The following is a 20,270-nucleotide window of genomic DNA, read 5'->3' as shown; positions in this document are numbered from 1 at the left end:
TATCCTGAACCTTTCAAAAATTGCTATGACAACTTTCTCATGGATAAGGAGTAACCAGGAGAAAAGCATCTCATTCCTAAAGAAATTCAAAGTTATCAGAGACTGGATTGAGAAGGGATGAGGAGAGAAGGATGGAGAATCTCTTAGTTATTCAGAAATTATATCTTTGATCTGTTTCTCAAAGGGAACTTTTTAGTGGATGGTGTGTATCAATATTCTTGGGCTGCATGTAGAGTGATCTTCAGAGTATAGATAGGATGTAAAGTTCCTGATAACTTCGTGCTATTATGTAGTTCACTATGCAAAGTAAACTTCCCAGTTGTCTAATTGAAGTTCTTCTAGGGACAAAATATGGAACACTGTGTTTCTGCCTGCTTCAGTGTGGAGAAAGTTCTGAGCTTGGTACTGGTTGGCACAAAAGAGCGTGAAAGAAATCTAAGATATAATCCAAGAATATATCTTAGAGAGAACTACCTTCTGAATTTTCCATCTTTATTTTGTTCCTGCTTGTGAAGGATCTCCTTTTCCCTCGGATGGTCTAATGGGACTTGAATTGTAAAAGGAATCTAGGTTTTTCATTACAAGATGTAGAACATCCTGGAAACTCTGTGTGACTGTAGCTTGTAAATAGCTTTATAAAACAGTGTATGATCTTAAAACTTTTAAGATACTGCTTTGACCAAAGGAGATATCAGAGCTTACTTATCTGTGGGGAAAATGAGGCCTGTAGGCCGAACAGTTTCTCCTTCTTCCTACTTTCTGTTGCAGCAATTGAGATTTTGACATGGAGCTGCTATGAGAAGTGACTGAGATGGACCTTGGAAGTAGGGTTTTTGATCAGTTTTCCTACTAACTCCTTAGTAGAGCCAACATATTAGAATGTGCTTAAAGGTTATTGGGAGATAGATCTCTGAGAGGTCATTTTCACCTATCAAATTAAATTAGTATTTTGAAATCAGATGTTACCATTGATGCTGCTTCAGGAGTATCTGTGCAAGTTCTAGTAGTGGGTAAACACTGGCAGCAGTAATGAAGCACACTATTCCCGTTAATTTTTTCAACAGAATGCAAGTTTTGCCAATTAAATCAATACATCCTTTGTTCAAAACCATTTTGTGCTTGTGCTGTTCATTATACTGTTGGATGGCACGTAGATGTGCACGGTATAGGCTTGATTGCTTGCTTGAATACTGCTGATTCTGGGTCCAGTAGTGTTTGTGAGCACTATAAACAAAATCACACATACAAATTGTCATATAAGAATTGCAGAGTAGGTTCTAGTTCCATGTGGCACAATGGGGTTTTGGGATAGTTTATTTCTACTGTTTTATTGGAGGTCATCCTTTTTTTATAAAATCATAGAATTTAAATCTCAGAAAACTGGGCCATTGTTTCACTGTTAGAAGTATCTAGCACAATTATAGTCAATATGTGAATTCTTTGTCTCTACTGTTTAGATTTTCCTGGGACAATGTGTTTTGTCTGCATGCATAAGAAATATAATAATAAAAATTGTGATTGGAAAAGCAATGAAACAAAAGTACAATGCAAAGAATCACACAGAGCATTTGGACATGCTTTCTTGCTGCTAGAATAAGAGTGTGAAACTGGTATAGTTGACATTATCTTGGCAGGGTTGTCAACTGCTCAGTGTCTTTTCATTGTCTTAGTGGTTCGAACTCCTTTGTGCATGAGTATGTTGCAGGGGGAACCTCACTTCCAAAACAGCTTTTTTTAAGGGTTCAGGTTTAACTCAGTCACATCATTAAAGACAAAATCTTGTACAATTAGACTCAATATTGAAATTTAAAGAACAAACACTTTAAAAGTATATGCGTATTAAATCATAAAGCTAGGAATTTAGCTGAGAACTGTGTTTATGGCAGGGTATAATTGTGACTGGCCTGCAAATGCAGCTGCTGGCTCACAGCTGCAGGTTGCTTTAGGCTGAGAATTACAGCCTGAGTGCAGAATGTCACTGCATGCTTGTCCTGCTTTTCCTGAACATCAGTTACTGGGCTAAAACTGAAATAAATAATTGAGCTGTATGGACCTTCAGTCTTACCTGGTATGGTCCTTCCTGATAAGAAAAATTGGGAGGAATAAACTTAATGATTCAAGTCAGAAAGTGGGTGGGAGGGGAGGTCCTTGTACATATATAAACATTTTTCATTAAAAAAGAATTCTTTGTGAATAACAACATCTGATCTCTGTAAGGAAAATATTTCTGAGAGTTTCATTACATGCTTCTTATTACTAATCTATGGGAACATCACTTGAAAAGATGGTAATGCATTCTTACTACTATGATGTGTTATCTCTATAAAGAAAAATGGGAGGGGGAAAAATTCTTAACAATATTTTTGTGTCTTAGAAACTGTGCAAATCCACCAAAAGATCAGGAAGTGTGATGGCAAAATGCTACCTTCACTAGAAAGTGCTGGAAAGCAAAATTCTGTAACAGCCATGCAACTTCAACCGAGTACTGAGCCTTTTGGAGGTGACTATGTTGAGAACAGGACTACTGAAGAATGTCTGCACAGTGGTGAGGAGAAAATTGTAGATGTGTTAATACAGACAGATGGGGCACACAGCAGTTCAGACTTCTCTGATCAGGGGCAAAAGGGCCCATGTGGAAATGTAATGGATATATTGAATTGGGCCAGGCCTCTCCCTGCTCTACTTTCTCCAGTACAGCTTTCACCACTAACTACACAGGTGAGTTTCAGCATGTGTCTGACTTGGCACTAACTTAGTTGTATAATTACTGCCAAAAATTATGATTTAATATTCCTGGGCTTTTTTTTTTATTTTTTTGAGTGTCAGTATTACTTACTCATGCATTGAAATGGTCTCTATGTGAGTGTTCAGTTCCATATGGACACTTTTTTACCTTCTAGCATAATGCCTGTGGAAAGGGGCAAAACATAATTTTCAGAAGTATATTTAAAACAGAGTCACTCATGTCTCAACTGGTGTAATAATTTATTTTCCCAGTATTGCAGACATACAGTCCCAACTCCTGTTGAGCGTAAGTGTGGCTTTCATAGCAAAATTCCACAGCTTGAAAGTCAAGAGGAACCTACTCAAATGTTGTCTTCCAGTAATCTTAGAAAGCAAGTAGGTAGGTAAAGAAGTCTCTAAATTTTCACAGAGGTATTTTCCATTTGCTGTGAAGAACAATGTTGGAGAAGGAAGTAAATCTGTTGGTCAGCCTTAATCTCTCAAAACCACTGCATGTCAGGGCCACGTTTATAGAAATAGATCTTCAAATTGATACCAGGCTTTGGAATATTAACTTTGTTTTTTTCATTGAAGGATATGTTTGGAGAAGCCACAGGTTCCAGCGATGAAGAGGTTGATTGCAGTGCTTCTGCAGTGGAGGATATTTTACAAGAAGACCAAGTTCAGCCTCAGAGTTGTGATGTATTCAGCCTCAATAAGCAGTGTCACGGACAAAACAAATCACATGAGCACAGTTTTGATGCAGAAATCTCACATAACCTGAGTTGGAATGAAAAGAATGTCCATATCAGTCCAAAGATGTCAAGCAAAGAGAAGAGAAATGCTGAAACAAAGCAAGCTGAAGCTACTTTAATTACAAACATGGAAACTAACAAAGATAGTTTGGAGGAGAATTCTGAGAATATGGAAACTGAGAAGAGAGAACTAATTGAAGCAACAGCACATGAATTGGAAGCCATCAAACAACAGAACCGAGATAGTGAGGACATGCACAGTGAAGAGCATCAGAATCAGATGGAAAAATGTAGTGAATTGGAGCAAACAGAGGAGAATGTAATTTTAATCAAAGCTGCTGATTCTGAGGGTGCACATGAAAAGCCTGGTGAATTAATGAAAGCAGAAAGAGATGGATTATCAGGAGAGAGAAAACCTCCTAGGGCAGTATCTGTTCCTCAAAATGTTACTCATTTGCCACCTGAGCAATCCATTGTGCTTCAAAGTGAAGATTCTGAGGAGAAATCTGATGTGTTGATACAGAATGAAGTGGTTGAAAGTGAATCAAAAAATGTAACTAATATGGCAAGTGATGTAGGGGAAAATATAAAACAAGTGATAATTGGAGAGGGAATAACAGCTGCAATACAGATGAAAGGACTCTGTGCAGAGGCAAATAATGAGAGAGAACTCTCTGCAAATGTATTATCTAATTTCAGTAGTTTAAAATCCTTCTGTGAAATTGAGTGTCCTAAAGACCTAATGATACAGCATGATGGGGAGGGAATAATTACAGAGACTGAGGCATACACTGGAGGTACTGAGATCTCTTCACGCTCTCAGTGCTCTGAAATAAAACATGACAGTGAAGAGATACTGGAGAAACAATGTGTGCAAACAATAAAAGATGAAACAGACAGAGAACATGAACCAGAGACTGTTAAACCCTCTAGACATTACTTACCTGTATCTACTATTGAAGGAATTGGAAATTCATTGTCTATGGATGACATAGACAAAAATGTAGGTATGGAGAGGACTTCTTTGTCAGCCTTTCCAAAAGATGATGAGCAGCTCAAAATTGAAGACATGAACATAACCAGACCTGACACTATTGAACTAGTGATGAAATTTAACAGAGAAAATGTTCTAGAAATAGCTGAATCATCAAGGCTACTCCATAGTGCACAAAATGGAAAATCAGTAGATATAAAGGAGGGGGGATATTTAAAAGGCAAACCACACCAGGAAAAAAATGGTAGTAATTTATCACAAGGGAAGTCAGACTTTGGAAGTATACTTGCACTACCAAACACATCATGCATTATTGATGAAGAAAGCAGTGTAGCTAAGTGTGAGTCCCCTGTGTTAGATTTTACAGAAATAAAGGGTGAAATAAAAGAACCTGAAAACCTGTGTAGTACATTAGAATGTGGGTTGTCTGAAACTCAAAACTTGAAAGTGTTTGAATCTCAAGAAACTGAATTCAAAGTTAATCCAGAAAATTTTGGAGATGAAAATAATGAGGTGTTAGAAAGAGTGGATACCATTGAATCTGTCTTAGTAGAAAGTAATCTTACTTCCCAGGCACAGTTGGCAAAACCTCTGAATCAGTTCTTGGTAACTGAAAATGTTAAATGTGATGAAATAAAAGGGGAGTTAAATAAACAAATAAAGGAGTGGGTGACTGAGACTTGTTCCAGTTCATTTAACTGGGAAGAGAATGTTGTGAAGAAAAATATTTCAGAGGTCATCTGCCAGCCTGCTTCAGAAACAGATTTTAATAGAGGCTTGACTTTTTCTACTCAAGGGGACTTCAAGATGGGCTGTATAAATACTGAAGAAGCAGATTCTCCTGTGCAAGTGGGAATTGGCTTGGAATCCACAATACCTCCTACTTTAAATTTCGATCTTCAGAAAGTTGACAGTTTTGTTGAAACTAATTCCACAGAAAAGGCTGCTTTTTCCCATACATGGGAAAACAAAGGAGATAAAAATTGTGTTACGGGTAGTGCATTTAAGTGTTCTTCAAAAATCTTGGAAGAGGGTGCCGAGATCCTATCTGTTGAAAAAGACAACATGTGCAAAGAACTGAACTGCCCTGAGAGGGAATATGTACACAAAAGTGAAGTGAAAATTCCAGATGAGAAAGAGCAGCCAGAAGATAAAGAATCTCGGGCATCTGTTAAATCACAGATCCTAGATGCAAACTCTTATAATAAGAATACTTTACTTCTCCAAAAGTTTGATTCTCAAGAATCAGGATGCAGGACTTCTACATGGGAGATTGGAACAGATCCTTCTAGAACTAGTTCACTAACAGCTGGTGCAGAAAGCAAAGAATTTCATAGTTTTGAGGCATCTGGGAAAAATGCCAATAAAAGATCTAAAAATGATTTTGATGTGCCAGAGCAAAACAATGAATCTGAAGAGAAAGACTGTTCTACACAAAAAGTTAAATATGTTGAATGTTCCGAATGTGTTCCCATGATCAGAAAGGAACTGATTGCTTCTGGGAGAATTGCAGTAGATGCTGTGGAAACTGGTGCAATTGTTGATACCAATTACCAGGTATGTGAACTTCGTTCAACAGTGCACCCAGGAAACACTTTGACAGTTAGTCGTCTAAAAGCAGACACTCTGGTGGATATGGATACACACTGTGAAACAAACACTTCTCCAGATACTGCAAATGAATTGTCAAGTGTGGTTGGGGACCATTATCCTAAAGACATAGCCTCTTGGAAAAGAGAGTGTGTATTAGTAACCTCTGAAAATACTGAGGGTGCTAATGAATGTGTGGTAGATTCTGACAGAGCTGGATGCGTCAATGACAGTGAGGAAAGTCTGTTAAAAACTGGGACATCAAAAGAAAGCGCTGTGATGCCAAATGATTCAAAAAATAGGTTACCGCTATGCCAGATGTTAACCAGATTCTCAGAAACTTGCAGACTGGATGTGAAAACCAGTAAATTAAATAAAAGAATGTTAGCACTTGGCAATTTCTTAGAAGAAAATGATTCTGAAAAACTTCAGGCAAATGTGGAGCAAAGTCTACTACACGGTGTTGATATGGGAGTCTCAGTGTTTGAAGATTATAATCATAATCAAACTTGCACTGCTTGCAACATAGGAGAAAACAACACTGATGTTATCCTAGATGTCAAGTATTTTCCAAATCCAGCACTGTGTGATGTAGCATGCAGTTGTCGGACAGTTAGGCAGCCTTCTGAGCCGCCAAAACCAGTTTTTGAGAAGAAGCTACATATGTTGAAGTCAGAGTCTTGTGTAGATGTTGCTCTCGAAAAGAGTGGTAAATTTAAGAGCAAAGAGCAGAAACCATCTGAAATCTTGACTGTTTCAACCAAGACAGCTGCCCAAGTAATGCATGCTAGGCTATCAAAAAGACTGTTTAAAGGTAAAAGAAAAACAAAGACTCTCAAAGTTAAACTAACTCAGCCAGTTCTTGCAAGTGCTGATACTTCTATGCCAACAAAATGCTCGTCCGAGACTATAAATAAAATTAGGCAAGAGATGGGTCCTCCTTTGCCCCCCTTGCTACAGCCTTTGATTGCTACTCCTCCAAAAGCTGCATGTACCATGTCCCCAGTAATGTCTTCTACTGGTCGATCCTCCTTGCTTTCCCCTCTTGATGACCTGATATCCCCGCTACGTGAAACTCCTGTTCCTCCTCTCATGTCTCCATTAACAGATACTCCCACAGTAAAATCTGCTCTTTTATTTTCCCCTCTTTCACCCTCAGAGATGGCAGTAGGTAGAAGGATTTGCTCCTCACCTTTAAAATTTTGTACTTCCATTCCAAAGCATGCACTTCCCGTCCCAGGAAGACTTCCTCTGTTTGCAGCTGATAATGCTGCTCCAGGTGCTCTTCAGGAGAACTCTGTGAAAATACTGGACGCTATGTATCCAGAGCTATCTGCAAGGGCCAGGACACTGAACATTCTGAAAGGCAACATTCAGCTTAACCGATGTGCTTTTTCAGACAGCCAGAGTTTACCAGGACCTGTGACTCAAGTAGGTGGGTTCAAAGCAATTGCATCCACATCAACTGCTTTTGTTAAAACTGGGAGCAATTTGAAATCTGATAGTAGCAAAGATCAAGACAAAGATGTGCAAAATCAGCAATTGTTTTCAGGCTCATCAAATCATCCTGAAAAACGGACGCTATTGCCAATATCTATGCCAAGAAGTGCAAAGAGACTGAGGCTGGACAGTGAATCTCCAAAGCTGGAGCCCAATGATAATGCTGCTATTGGAAATCCTAAAAATACAGTCTCTGAAATGCAGGAGGCTTTCCATGACAAAAGCTGTGAAATCAGTGGTTCAGCACGCAGTTCCAGTTTAGAAGCACCACTACCAGACAAGAAAATTATTGATCCTGATTGCCAGAAAGTTTCTTTGGCATTGAAGAAAATCGCTGAATCCTGTTTTGACTTGTTACCAGTTATAAAAGGTCATGTATTTGTCAGCAATATCTCAAAGATTCCAATAATGAGAGATGAAGAGAAAGAAATTGTCTATGAATTTGGTATGAAAAACAAGGTAAGTAGCATAATTTTTAATTTTGTGTTTTAATAATTACTTCTGTGCAGATGAAGAGTATAAGTATGTAGTGTTTGAATTCTCAATTGTTCAGGCAATCTGCAGTGCCAAAGTGCAGTCTTGAAAGGTTATCAGACGTCTAAACTTGTATAACTGAAGAAAATATAAAACTTCACAAGAAATTACTGTTCAGTAGTGTCCAAGATGCAAAACTTGCATCCTTTCCTGATGTATGCATTAAAAAACCTTTATTTTTGCAGCATTTTTTTTGTGGTGGATAGCATTAACAGTTGTAAAAGGAATTCCTCTAAAAGCGTCAGGTTTGAATACCTGTTTTTATTTTTTCAATTAAGTAATATAAACTGCGTTGTAAATACAATAGTGACATACCCTTTCATTCCGTGTTTACCTTTATTATTCTACATAATTTGTTGTTCGTATGAATTTTATTCGAAAAACCTTTCGTTAGTTTGTTTTTCAGAATTTGCTTCACATCAGTGCTGAAAAAATCCACTTTAATTGCCATCTTTCTCATAATTTGTAGTCTGCAGCAGAGCAGTTCACCAACTGATGCATGGCAGCATTTTGCCCTGTTTCAGTTCTTGAATATAATTAACTTCTCTGCAGAAGTTGCTGCCAAGTTCTTGGGTCATCTTTGTTAGGAGTTGCCAAATCTGGTAACTTTATAGAAGCAAGGCTGCGGCAGCTTTGTTTCCATGTCCAGCCAGTAGCAAGGCCGAGTACGTACTCCTGTTAGGCACAATGTGCACCTAATCTTGTTCCCTTCTCTGGCTGCTCAGGATGAACTCCTGGCAGGGGAAAATGCATACATATATATACAGACAGTATGGATCACTGCAGTAGCTAACATTGGACACTCACTATATCCAGTAGGTGATTCCTGTCCTCCCCACTTGTCTTACGCACTGGCAGATTTACAGACACAGAAGCAGACACGCATCCCTCCAGTAGCTGGTCCAGACCTATGGCTTGACCTGCGTCTGACCCTCAGACTCCTGGTCTTTCAGGTAGCTAGCTTGAACATTCTGGTTCCTCACGAAGCCAACACTCTGACTCTCTGGTGTCTGTGGGTACCCAGTCTAAAACTGTGGCCTCTCTGGCACCTGGCTCCTAAGACTCTCATTCTACCCCTCGCTTTTAGCACTCCCTCTAAACATCCTATAGTAAGTCTTGCACAATCCCAATATTCTCCTTTGATGCATGTCATACCGAGTCCCATGTTACTGTAGACAGTAACATGCCCTCCTCACCTCCTGCAGTGCATAAGGGGAGAAACTCTGATGACTAATCTAGTCTCACACCTGGACAATGTGCTGTTTGTCCCCCTCTGACAGCGCTGGGAGTAGCCAGGTCAGGGTACTCCATTTGCTCTGATTAGGTTATTGGGGTTCCTCCACCTGTCATTATTCCTCTCCTCACTTTTTTGTTTAAGGAAGATAGTTTTTAATCATATAACTAAACAATTACATATTTAAAGAATAGAAGTCCGGTTCTGCATCTGTTTAAGGCACATTTATTCTGGGAAGTTACTCTTCTTTCACTGGTTGCCTCTGATTTAGTTTTCTGCATTTTTATATGTATGCAATGTTATTGCAAATAAGACAGTTGTTTTTACTTGTCATACTACTATCATGTTATCAAATATTCTCAAGTATATAATAGTCTAACAGTATTTTTGTGCCTTATAGCATCTAGCAGAGTCCTTGCTGCGTGTTATTCTCAATAAACTCAAGGCTCAAAAGAAAGCCACAAATTACAATTTCAATCAGGCTCTATGTCGAGTCTATATAGGAATTTGTCGACAGTTGGGAGATTTGGAAAGAGCCCGCCTTTTCTGCTATAGCCTACTTAAAGAAGGTATAGTATGGTTTAGTGGTCTTGTATCTTAAATATGCTGTGTGTTTTTGCTGTAGTGTTCAAGGATGATTGTCTTTGTAAAAACAAACAAAAATCCTGTGATAGGGACATTTTCCTTAGAACTTTTTTCTATAGTGCAGAAGTATAGACTGTTCTAGAAGAAATTTCCCTTCTCACAGTTCCTCCACATCTGTGTCTCAGTTTGGTGATGACCAGGGGTCTTAGTATTCCACTCATTTTTCCAAGTAAATATTTTATTTAGGATCCTCTATGCTTTCATTTTTGCCCTACCATCTCCAAAATGTTAATGTGATTCCAGGGAATTTTGTACTTTGCTTATTAGTATTTTCTTCTTTTTAACTAAGCACTGATTCATAAAGCAAGTGTGATTTGAGAACATGTACCAGCTTAAAATTGTGTCAGGAGTTGGACAATATCTATATCAAAACCAGTGCATTTGTACAACATGTCCTTAAAGTTTTTTTACTTCCCATTATCCAAAGTCTCACTTGGTTGAGAAGTTTTTTTCATTTTGGTTCCCTTCCTCTCCCCCACCTCCTTTTGTTGCCAGTAACAAAGGTAATACATACATACTAAAACTGTATGAAATTAAGAGTCTGTCTTAGTTACGGAAGAACTTCACTTAGTTTGAAAATACTGAGCCATCCAAGACTCAAAACAGTATACTGGTATCTGTGTTTCAAATTAAAATAAAATAAAATTTGAGAGCACTGAGGAGCAAAACACTACAATTTTGATTGCTTCAGTTAGTGGATATCTTCCATATAACATCCCTGTGTTTTTTCCTTTTTTTAAATGTTACTAAGGATTGTGATTTTATTTTGTTCTTAAATTATCTTATTTTTGTTGGGTTGGGATATTTTTGTTTGGGTTTTTTTGCTTGGGTTCTTTTTGGAATTCCTGTTTTCTTACCTGGTTTTCTGTCCTTCAGGCAGTCCATCATAACTCTCCTTTCACTTTTTTTCATATTAATAGTTTTAATACTGCACCATGTCAGAAACTGTTACTTGTCAGATATCTTTTCTTAGTCTAAATTAACAGTTAAGCCTTCTGTTTTGCAGTACCTTGGTACTTAGTCTTTTTGTGAGCTTTTGCAAATATTAAACATTCCCCTTTTTTTCCTGTCTTTTTCTGGGTGAGATTCAAACTTCAGTAGCTAAAAGCAGATTTTTGTTGAATGATTTTCTGGTTTGTACTTCGAATTGCATAAATTCCTGTTGTGGTTTTTCTGTGGTTTTATTGTTACCTTTTGAGTGTGAACAGCTGTAAACATATCTTAAGGGTTGTGGGTTTTTTTGTTCAATCTGTTTATTTTTATTTGATTACAATGTATTAATTTTAGGGTTTTCTCTTTTATGTAGTTTCATATATTAATTCCCATCAGAATTATGGCAACAGGAGTGTGAGCTATGTGCCAGCTACACAATTGCCAAATTGACTATAAACAGTCACTACTACCTCATCAGACTTACATCATCTGTTCTCTATGACTTCTTGTCCAACCTTTTTTGTTCTGTTCTCCTTTCGGGTCTTCTGCCTTAAATGACTATAAATTTAATGTTACCTTTCTTCAGTTGTTTTTCCTTTTACCCCTTCTCTGTTGCCCTCCTTTTTTCTGTTTTTCTTTTCTTCTTTTGATGCCCCTTTAACTCTTACTTATCACTGAGTGAGTCTTTAAGTGTTCTAAATTCATGCGCAGGCAATTCAAGTTGCAGGATGTAGATAATTCTAGTTTAGCAAGAGTCCTTGTTCTGATGAAGAAAAGGTTCCTTCTTATGTGATGAGGGGCTTCAGAGTAGGGAAGGTCCATCCAAGACACTGGATGGAACTTTGTGAGTTCTTTATGCTCAGTGAATCTGGTAAAGTTTCTTGATTTTATATATTTTCATATACTCTCTAGTTCTTAAGATCTCTCTAAAAATGTAGAGTTTATGCTGAAGTGAAGAGGGAAGACAAATTTAGCTTCTAAGTTTTCATTGCTTTTTGTGCCTTTTTATAGTGACAGTAGTGTTTCAGGCATGTGTATTGCAGTATTGATTTCATGCATGAAAGTAATACCTACTTATTGCTTATTCCAATGTACTTTTTATTGCTTGCAGTCTACACAGTCATGTTTTACCTTAATATTTCGCCTTGAAGATCTCTGCTTTGGTATTCAGAAGGGTCTATTAGGTACCCTTAGATGGCCTGGAACTCTGTCCTCTCTTACTTGTATAGTTCTGGATATATAGTTGTTAGATACTTGCTGTGAGTTAATTTAATGAATGAGGCTTCTTCGATTATCGCAGAAGTACACCTTTTTGTGTCTTTGGAAATAAAAATTTTGGCATACATCATTCATACATGCTCACTTACAACTTGTATAGTGTATAATTTCCCTGACAGAGTCTGGGAAAATTGCTGAGCAATATCAGATTTCATATTTGAATTGTATGAAAGTTCTTTGCAAAGGTTTTTTTTCTTATGTGAATTTCATAGGTGTATGGGTGCAAGATGTTAGCAAGTACTGTGGATTTGTACTGGAGACCTGCTTTTCACATTATTATGCAACTCAGTATTATTTTTTTCTTTACTAACTCTAGTTTGATCCAGTGATCAGAGTGCCCGTTTGTAACTGGAGTGTATTAGGTAGGCTTCTGGAGCGCATCTTCCAGTTTAATTTTATCCTGAAAGAATCCAATTTCAGTGCTCCAAGACCGCTCTCCTTAGTGAACTAAAGTGCACTAAGAAGGAAGAAGGGAGACTAACCTCAAAATGCAAAAGGAAAGGTCCTTTTGCATGTTGTTACACAGTGAAGTCCAGTGAAGCCTTTTTTTTTTTCTCCTTAAAAAGAGAATGAAATTACTTGGGGGGAGGTCGATTTGAGGGGAGGGGGTAGTTTTTTTTCTTAGGTCTTTTTTTCATATTTAATCTCGGAACTGAGATGTGCTAGTATGACTCCCCTTCCCTCAGCTGCAGTTGTTATGTGACTTCTATGCCTTTTTTCCCACTAATCTTTTAAGGCCTGAGTATATACATTTTTTTTTTGTTTCTAAACGTTAAAATCTTACTTTGTTCTCTCTTTTTTTCCTTAGACTTTCCAGACTCAGAAAAATTGATTTTATTTATCACAAATGTGTGGTCTGACATATTTATCTTCCAAGGTGCAATTAACAAAGCTATGCAATTAGTTGTCAGGCAGAGTGCAAGCAATGAGGTGCTGGCCTGTTTGAGTGCTTATCTCAACTGGGAACAGGTAATGTCTGCTTTCATTGTCAGTATCAGCTTTTGTCTGCATTGGTTGCTTTGCTGGCTTAATCAAATCAAGCAGCTTACTTCTCATGAAGGGTGTGAAGATACCCTGTGAATCTCCCGTGGAGTTTGTACAATTGCACAACTAATGCTGCTTCAGGCCTTTTTCCTGTGGTTGTCTAACCCTACTAGAACACAACACTTTTCTGGTTTACCTTATTAAATAGTATTCCCTCTATTAAACATTCAAAGTAAACATTGTCTTTAAACTTTGACTGGAATGTTCTTGGACTAGGGAAGTCTGTCCCTCTATAGAACTGTGACTTTGATGTTATTTCAGGTGGGGTTTTTTGGGTTTGTTTTGTCGGGGTTTTTTAATATGTATTGGGCTTGTTTGTCTTTCATAGTTCTCTGTGTAATAGGTAATTATTTATCACAGTTAATTTCAAGATAAGCCTATCTCTGTACTCATGATCTTTCCATGAGGTAGACCATAAATACCCATTTATCACCACAAAAACTATCAGCCAATTCATTTCATAAGCAGTTGGCATGTTCAGTACAAAACTGCAGTGACAGTAGAAGGAGAATGACCAATGTTAAGGACCTAAGGACTTTTGAGATTTGACTTCAAGTCTTTGAGCCCTTGGGCAAGTCATTTAATTCATATCAGTTTTCAGCAGGCACATATTACCATCCTGAAAGGGATGTTGCAGAGGAAAAATTGGGACACACTTGGTATCAGTAGGAGAAAATTTATATCATGCAGATGGAAACCTGGAGGTGCTTTGCTTTTGGAGAAGGAGTTTGTGTAACAGGCTTGTGTATTTGCTTGAAGGCTAGGGCCCCAGTAGTTTTGAAAACCCCATAGTAATGCCAGGCTTGCTTGGTGAAAGTGCTACAGTTCTGTAAATGTCAAGTGAACAAAATTATCTTGATTCATAGCTCACCTATTCCCTGTCCTAACACACTGCTCCACAGCCGCCCTCAGGACTGCAGCTAGGCTTACTGCTGTCAGCACAGCCTTTGGGTGTTTCACTCACTGGAGAAAGTGTGACCTTTTTTTTTTTTAATAGATCTGAAACCAGCCCTGAATTTAATGTGGTACCACTGGAATTACAGCCCCTATAAACCTGATATAGTGGAAGTTTAAAGTAGAGTGAGGGCACTCCACTGTACACGATACAAATCCATGCCTTAAGAGGGCATGGATTTGTATATGTTTCTTTTTTGATTAAATCACAGTTGTGATGTAGCATTAAGCTCTGGTATTCAGAGTTATGCTGTACTGCAGTACCTGTTTAGGAAAGAATTTTTATTCTCTGTTCTATTAGGTTACAGCTTTCAATGTTATGCCAATAGTGATGCACATATGTATGTCTCAGTAAATGTTCCTGGAAATACTAATTCTGTATACTCACACTACCTACTTTCTTTATGGATCTCTATGAAACATGAGAGCTGCTGCAGCTGGGGAGAAGGACCTTAGGAATTTCTATATTGATGATAGCAGATGACATCATCCTATCTGTAAGATGTTTTTTTCTTAGGTGGAAATACAGGGACAAATTTCAAGTGGATTGTGGTTGACACTCTGCTATACATACGATTTTATGAGAAGATGATTCTATTTCTGAAAGTAAAGCTCAGGTAGAATGGATATTTAGTTCTTGGTCAAAGTATGCCACTTTAGTGACTTAAACCATTGCAAAACTTGCCAATTATGTGAGCTTTTGTACCGAGAAGAAATGGTAAGCACTCATTGTATTTATGTGATAAGCCTAGGCTTTTTTCTTCACACTTCAGATATTCAAAGGATGTTTGTTTTTTAATTTCCTTGCTTGATCTAGCTATTTAATTAGCAAAATTGTTTCACATTACATGTTTTCAGTTACTACTACCTCAACTATTGAAAGTACTTTCTTGGAAATTAGCCCCTAATACACAATAAACAGTAACAAATTTCAGCATCAGAAAATCATTTAAAAAAAAAAAAAAAACAAAACCCAAAAAACCTTAGAATTACTTAGGATTACTGTAATATCTTGCATTGGAGAACACTCTTCTGACCCTAGAACTTCATTGAGAGAAACAAAAATCCCCAAACGGTAGGAGGAGAGAAGAGAATGGGTGTAGGGTTTGTGGTTTTTGTTGCAGTTTTTTTCCCAGAGTCTCCTTTTAGTAAAAGCATCAAGAAAAATACTTACTGAATGCTTGAAGATTTTGGTTTATGTACTCTGTTTGCTTGTGTTAAGTCAAACCTAAAGTTGAATTTATGGTATAAGATGCTGTGAACAGTCAGAATCAAATACATGTATAGAGTTTGGTTCTGAGTTGTTAACTTTTCATGAATTAAGGTAATCACTTTCTAAAATTCCAGAGTTCCTCTTTAGATGCTGGTGTTATGGTCTCAAACCTGCTTTTAGAAATGCAGTCATGTCCAAAAGTAGAATTTCAACTGAGTGAGCAATACGGAGAAGATCTGAGTGAAGATGCTTGGCAGTATATATTTGCTGTTGATCTACTCTGCTCTCACCTAAAGTGGGATTGGACACATGACAATGTTATAAGGTATTGTGGCAAGCAGTTCTTTCAAATGTTTTCCTGTGTGGTTTTTTTGTGGTTTGTTTTAGTGTTGGGGTTTTTCCCCAAATTTGAGACGTTATGACTTAGCTTTTAACATAATAAAACATTGCATAGCTATGTAGAAATGAAGGAGTTTTAACCTGATGAGACTTATTGTGTGCCTTATTGTAAGATTAGAATGAGTGATCAATGAGGAGATACAGGATTTTATGGTACTACTCCAAGAAATTAACCCTGTTTGAACCATTCTAATAAGGAATTGCTTTAAAAATAGCTATATGTGAACAACTGTGAAAGATTTTTAGATGGATTGTTTGTCAACGAAGCAAAATGATTGATTGTATTTCTCTGAACTTAATTGTTGAATTCCCCTTCCCCCATCACTAGAAAATTAGGGTGGAACTTTTGATGTGTACGTAGCACTCCTTCAGTGCTGAAAGTGAAATGTAACCATACTCATTAGTGTACTATCCTGATTTCAGTCTGATTTAAATTCTAAAATCATTGTAATACTTAGATTCCGTGTCTTAAATTTTCTTTGAACCCTATAATCCAGTGCATGGACTGCTGCCATATTTTACTTGGTTTGAAAGACTTCATTTTGATACCTACACTGATCTGAGAGCCCCTGTTTTCTATGTAGAGGTTATGTAACCTAGTAGAATCTCCAAAAATACAGCTTTTGTTAACTATGGCATAATGTAAACATTAAGTATAAAGTAAATGCAAATAACTTACAATCATCATCAAGTCTTTTATACAAGTTCCATGCTTTCGAATAGTAAAGAAGTTATTTTTAGTGAAATACTTTTAAAATAAATGCAAATTGGCTTCAGTGAAAGGTGTATCATTTTAATTAAAGCTGTACAGAGTTAATTGTCTGTGTGGAGTTGTGCTGTTAATAGGTAACTAGGTCTCTTAGCATCATTTTAAGGATGAAAAAAGTCTTATCTCAGGTCCTTTCAGGTTTAAAACCAAGCTTCAGATTCTACTTGTAACATGCGAACTGTGACTTTTCAGTCATATAAGAAGCTTGTACAACATCTCAGCATGACATTTGAAAGAAATGTGATTTCATATACATTTATGAAGTCAGTGGAGTGAGTTCTTGACTTTAGGTAGAGATGTAGAATGTTGCAGGGAAATTAATGGAAGATGAACAGGAATACTGTTCTGAACAGGAATGATTCCTCCTCCAAACTTTGATTGTTTGGGTTTAAAACCTTCTTTACATTACTCAGATTTGTGGATCCTTGGACTATTATGAGTTTCCCTAGAAGGTGAATTAAAGATGCAAGTGGAGCTATGGAAATACATGGTAAACAGAAGAATCATTTGTGTTCATTATTGTATGAATATTGTGCCACCCTTTCATGCAGTATCAGGTTTTCAAATTCATTTGTCTTTTACAGCAAAGTGCTTTGGCCTTCTATGAATAAATGGGTAAAGAGGAGAAAGGGACCTGAAACTGCTCAATCCATTCCTGATAGTGTTGTAGCATTGACACTCAGGCTAATTGGTAAGTAATCTAAATTCTTGTTTGAACTTCTGCTTTGTGTAAGTATGCCCTTTGAAAGTGTCAACCTGCCTGGAAAGTGGATTGAAGTATTTTTGCAATTTTTTGGATCTTGATTTTCTTTTTTGTCACATTTTCTTAAAAAATTTTCACCTTAAAAGCCAAAGCTTTACAATCCTATGCAGATATTTTCTGTTTGTTAGAAAGCTTGTGTTTGTGGAAAGCTTGTCCTTAAGTTTTGAGAGATGTTACTTTGATTTCACAAAAAAATACCAACATGTTTTATGTATTTAAGATAAAATAATCTGTAGCTACATATGCTTCATAGCAAAGTGTATAAAATAAGGTTTTACATGCAACACAATACCTTTTCCTGCAGTTTTAAGTTACATTCATTTATTTGGGATCTAGATGGCATTCAAGGTAAATAGATAAACTTTGTGTTTCAATAGATATTTTCAGTATGTAGGCTATATAATGTTGTTTGTTAAACAGCAACTGGATTCTTTGAGAATTTTGCACTTAAAAATTGTAAACCTGCAGGAGGTTATATCAGTCTAATGAAAAATCCCTAGAGGTCTTTAGTCACAAAAGGAAGAGGACAGCTGTTATTCCCAAGACAACATGGTAACAATAATGACTAATTTTTGTAATTGGAATTTGCATTTTCTGTTGACACTTCAACAGGTAATTCGTAGGTCTAAAAATTAGCAAGTTGACTGTCTGAATGTCAGATACATAGTAACTTCTTTTCCTTTCAGGTCGATTAGGCCAAATAGGTTTAAAGGAAGGATATCTTGCTGCAGTGAAGAATATTAGTTCTGTAATTGGACTGTTTGTACAGCATGCAAAAGAGGAAGGTAATGTTTATTTAGACAAACTTTAGTCTAACATCTGCAATGTGAAGTTTTGTCAGTGTAAACAGAACATACACAAATTGAGACACACTTGCCAAAACAGCCTGCTTGTGCAGTTTTATGTTAGTGCGTAACAGTACAAACAGTTTTCAGTTTGAGTCCCTTTCTCTTCTAAAGTTAATGAATCATATATCCGTTCTGTTTGAGACGGAGAACAACTCAGTACACTGCTTCATGTAACAGCCTATCAGCTGCCTCAGAGAACTTAAAGGGTGATCTTAACTTGAGCAGTAATAGCTAAGGTGTTAGCAGCAGCTAATCAGCAGCTAATCACTTACCAGCAGCTCATGCTGAAGCTTGCTACTAGCAAGATTGTTGTATGGGGAGAGAGTTGCAAGACAGTCCGAATTCCTGACTAAGACAAAGCAAGGCAATTAGGGCAGGAGAGGTTTATATTGCTAAGTTTTTCTCGTTGTGAAGTACATTTTGCAGTGAAGCTTTGGTTGATGTCAGGGAGCTGTTTTGAATAACTTGTATAGCTTCTGTTCCTTGCAATCTCAAGTTCTTCCAAGTAAGTGGTATATGTATCTGTTTCAGACTCTGTGTAAACCTGACTGTTTTCATAGAAGTCTGATCACCATTAACTAGAGTAGAATAACTCAATGCTCAAATCTTTTGTGCCCTTTGAATATTGAAAACCTGCTGGAGAAAAAAAAACAAACCTAGGAAGTGCTAGTATAAAATAAGACTATGGAATTTGCATGCGAGTCGTCATCTTGCTGCTTTCTGGTTTTACGCCTCTCAGTTGTTCGTGTGTTTTAATTCCGGTTCTTAAACTAATAATTTATTTAGATGGAGGTTTCCCAAAAACATTATTGCATATCAAAATTTCTATAAGCTGATTTGTGTTAACTTTTTGCAGGTGTTCCCTGGGGTGTGCAACTGGCAGCCATATATTCACTGTGTGACTTGGGTGCAAGCAATCCAGAAGGTATTGTTGAGGCCATCCATGCTTGGAGAGCAACAGTTCTTAACAACATCCCTTCGGCTGTCACAAGTGGCATAGCTGAAATCACTTCTCTGTGTAAAATGGAGCTGAACTAAAACCTGGGGAAGTTGACTGATCTAAAGGAAGAAGTGCCTTATTTTACTAAGCAGTAGTTGTTTCCAGTTAAAAACAATACAAAGTGGTGTGTCTCCTCTTCTTTTTTTTTTTTTTTTTTTTAACAGAATGTCTAGTCACACAAAGCAAGCTCAAGTATTTTATTTGGTTTTCCTGTTTGAGGGAAGAGTTTTTAAAAAATAAGTAAAAATACTTACTTTTTCTAATAGCTGATCAGTGATTGGAAAACCAGTGTGTCCTTGACTCCTGGGATCTTTCTGGTTGGATGTCAATAAAAATCAGTAATAATTTCCATTATTTTACTTCCATCAGTTTGGAGCATGGGCTATTTGACACAACAGAAGATTGAGCCTGGCTGAAAACCTGGCTCTATTGTTTTGTACTATATTTATAAAGTAACCGTTCAGATAGCAGAACTTTGCCCAGATTCTGCTTTATTTTGCTTGAGTAGTCTCATAAGCTTAATTTAAAATACTTGTGTAAGACAAGTGGGAATTGACTTTTTGTGTAACAATCATGTATAGAGTAACAGAGATGTTAAATCTCTGAACTTGTATATATGGTATATTCTGATAATGTGTCTCACATTTGATATTGTTCCACTTGGGGAATTTTGTGTATGTAAATAGAAAGGTGGTTCAAAAAAGTTCCCATTTCTAATGATAGCTTCACTACACTCTGTGTTTTTGTATCTTTCATAATAAAAGAAGCAAACACCATCGTGTTCTTGTTGGTCTTTTTAAGTAACATAGAATGAACTGCCGGTAACACTGCAGTTCTGACCACTGGAAAGAGGGTCTATTGCATCTCTCCACAATTTTCTGGTATGCCTTGGAGGCTGGGGAGGTAGTTTTAAAAATTCATTGAAAACTTATATTTTCACTCTCTGATTGTAACCATACGAAGGGATGAGCTTTGCTAATGCAGATTCTCATTGTAGTGGGACCTTGATTCTGCCAGAGCTTTGACATAGTGTTCAGGTTTTTTTCCCTTTTTTATCATAAAAAGGTCAAAAGGCTGAAGGTCTGCTGGAGCC

At 37.1% G+C, this 20,270-nt stretch overlaps 1 protein-coding gene across 1 annotated transcript in view; it reads left to right on the top strand.

The window, feature by feature from the left end:
* ICE1 (interactor of little elongation complex ELL subunit 1) overlaps positions 1 to 19,953 on the top strand; it is a 42,459-nt gene extending 22,506 nt beyond the window's left edge. Inside the window, exons 13-20 of the mRNA XM_086743086.1 lie at positions 2,375 to 2,718; positions 3,319 to 8,022; positions 9,732 to 9,900; positions 12,996 to 13,156; positions 15,533 to 15,723; positions 17,151 to 17,257; positions 18,016 to 18,114; positions 19,034 to 19,953. Coding sequence (XP_086599212.1) covers positions 2,375 to 2,718; positions 3,319 to 8,022; positions 9,732 to 9,900; positions 12,996 to 13,156; positions 15,533 to 15,723; positions 17,151 to 17,257; positions 18,016 to 18,114; positions 19,034 to 19,215 — 5,957 coding nt within the window. The 3' untranslated portion in view covers positions 19,216 to 19,953. The remainder of the gene's footprint in view (positions 1 to 2,374; positions 2,719 to 3,318; positions 8,023 to 9,731; positions 9,901 to 12,995; positions 13,157 to 15,532; positions 15,724 to 17,150; positions 17,258 to 18,015; positions 18,115 to 19,033) is intronic.
* The last annotated feature ends 317 nt before the right edge of the window (positions 19,954 to 20,270 follow it).

The sequence above is a fragment of the Chlamydotis macqueenii genome, chromosome 2 (assembly GCF_036417535.1).
Source record: "Chlamydotis macqueenii isolate bChlMac1 chromosome 2, bChlMac1.mat, whole genome shotgun sequence".
Taxonomy (NCBI): domain Eukaryota; kingdom Metazoa; phylum Chordata; class Aves; order Otidiformes; family Otididae; genus Chlamydotis; species Chlamydotis macqueenii.
The sequence above is the reverse complement of the archived record's forward strand: the minus strand, read 5'-3'. Positions and strand labels throughout refer to the sequence as shown.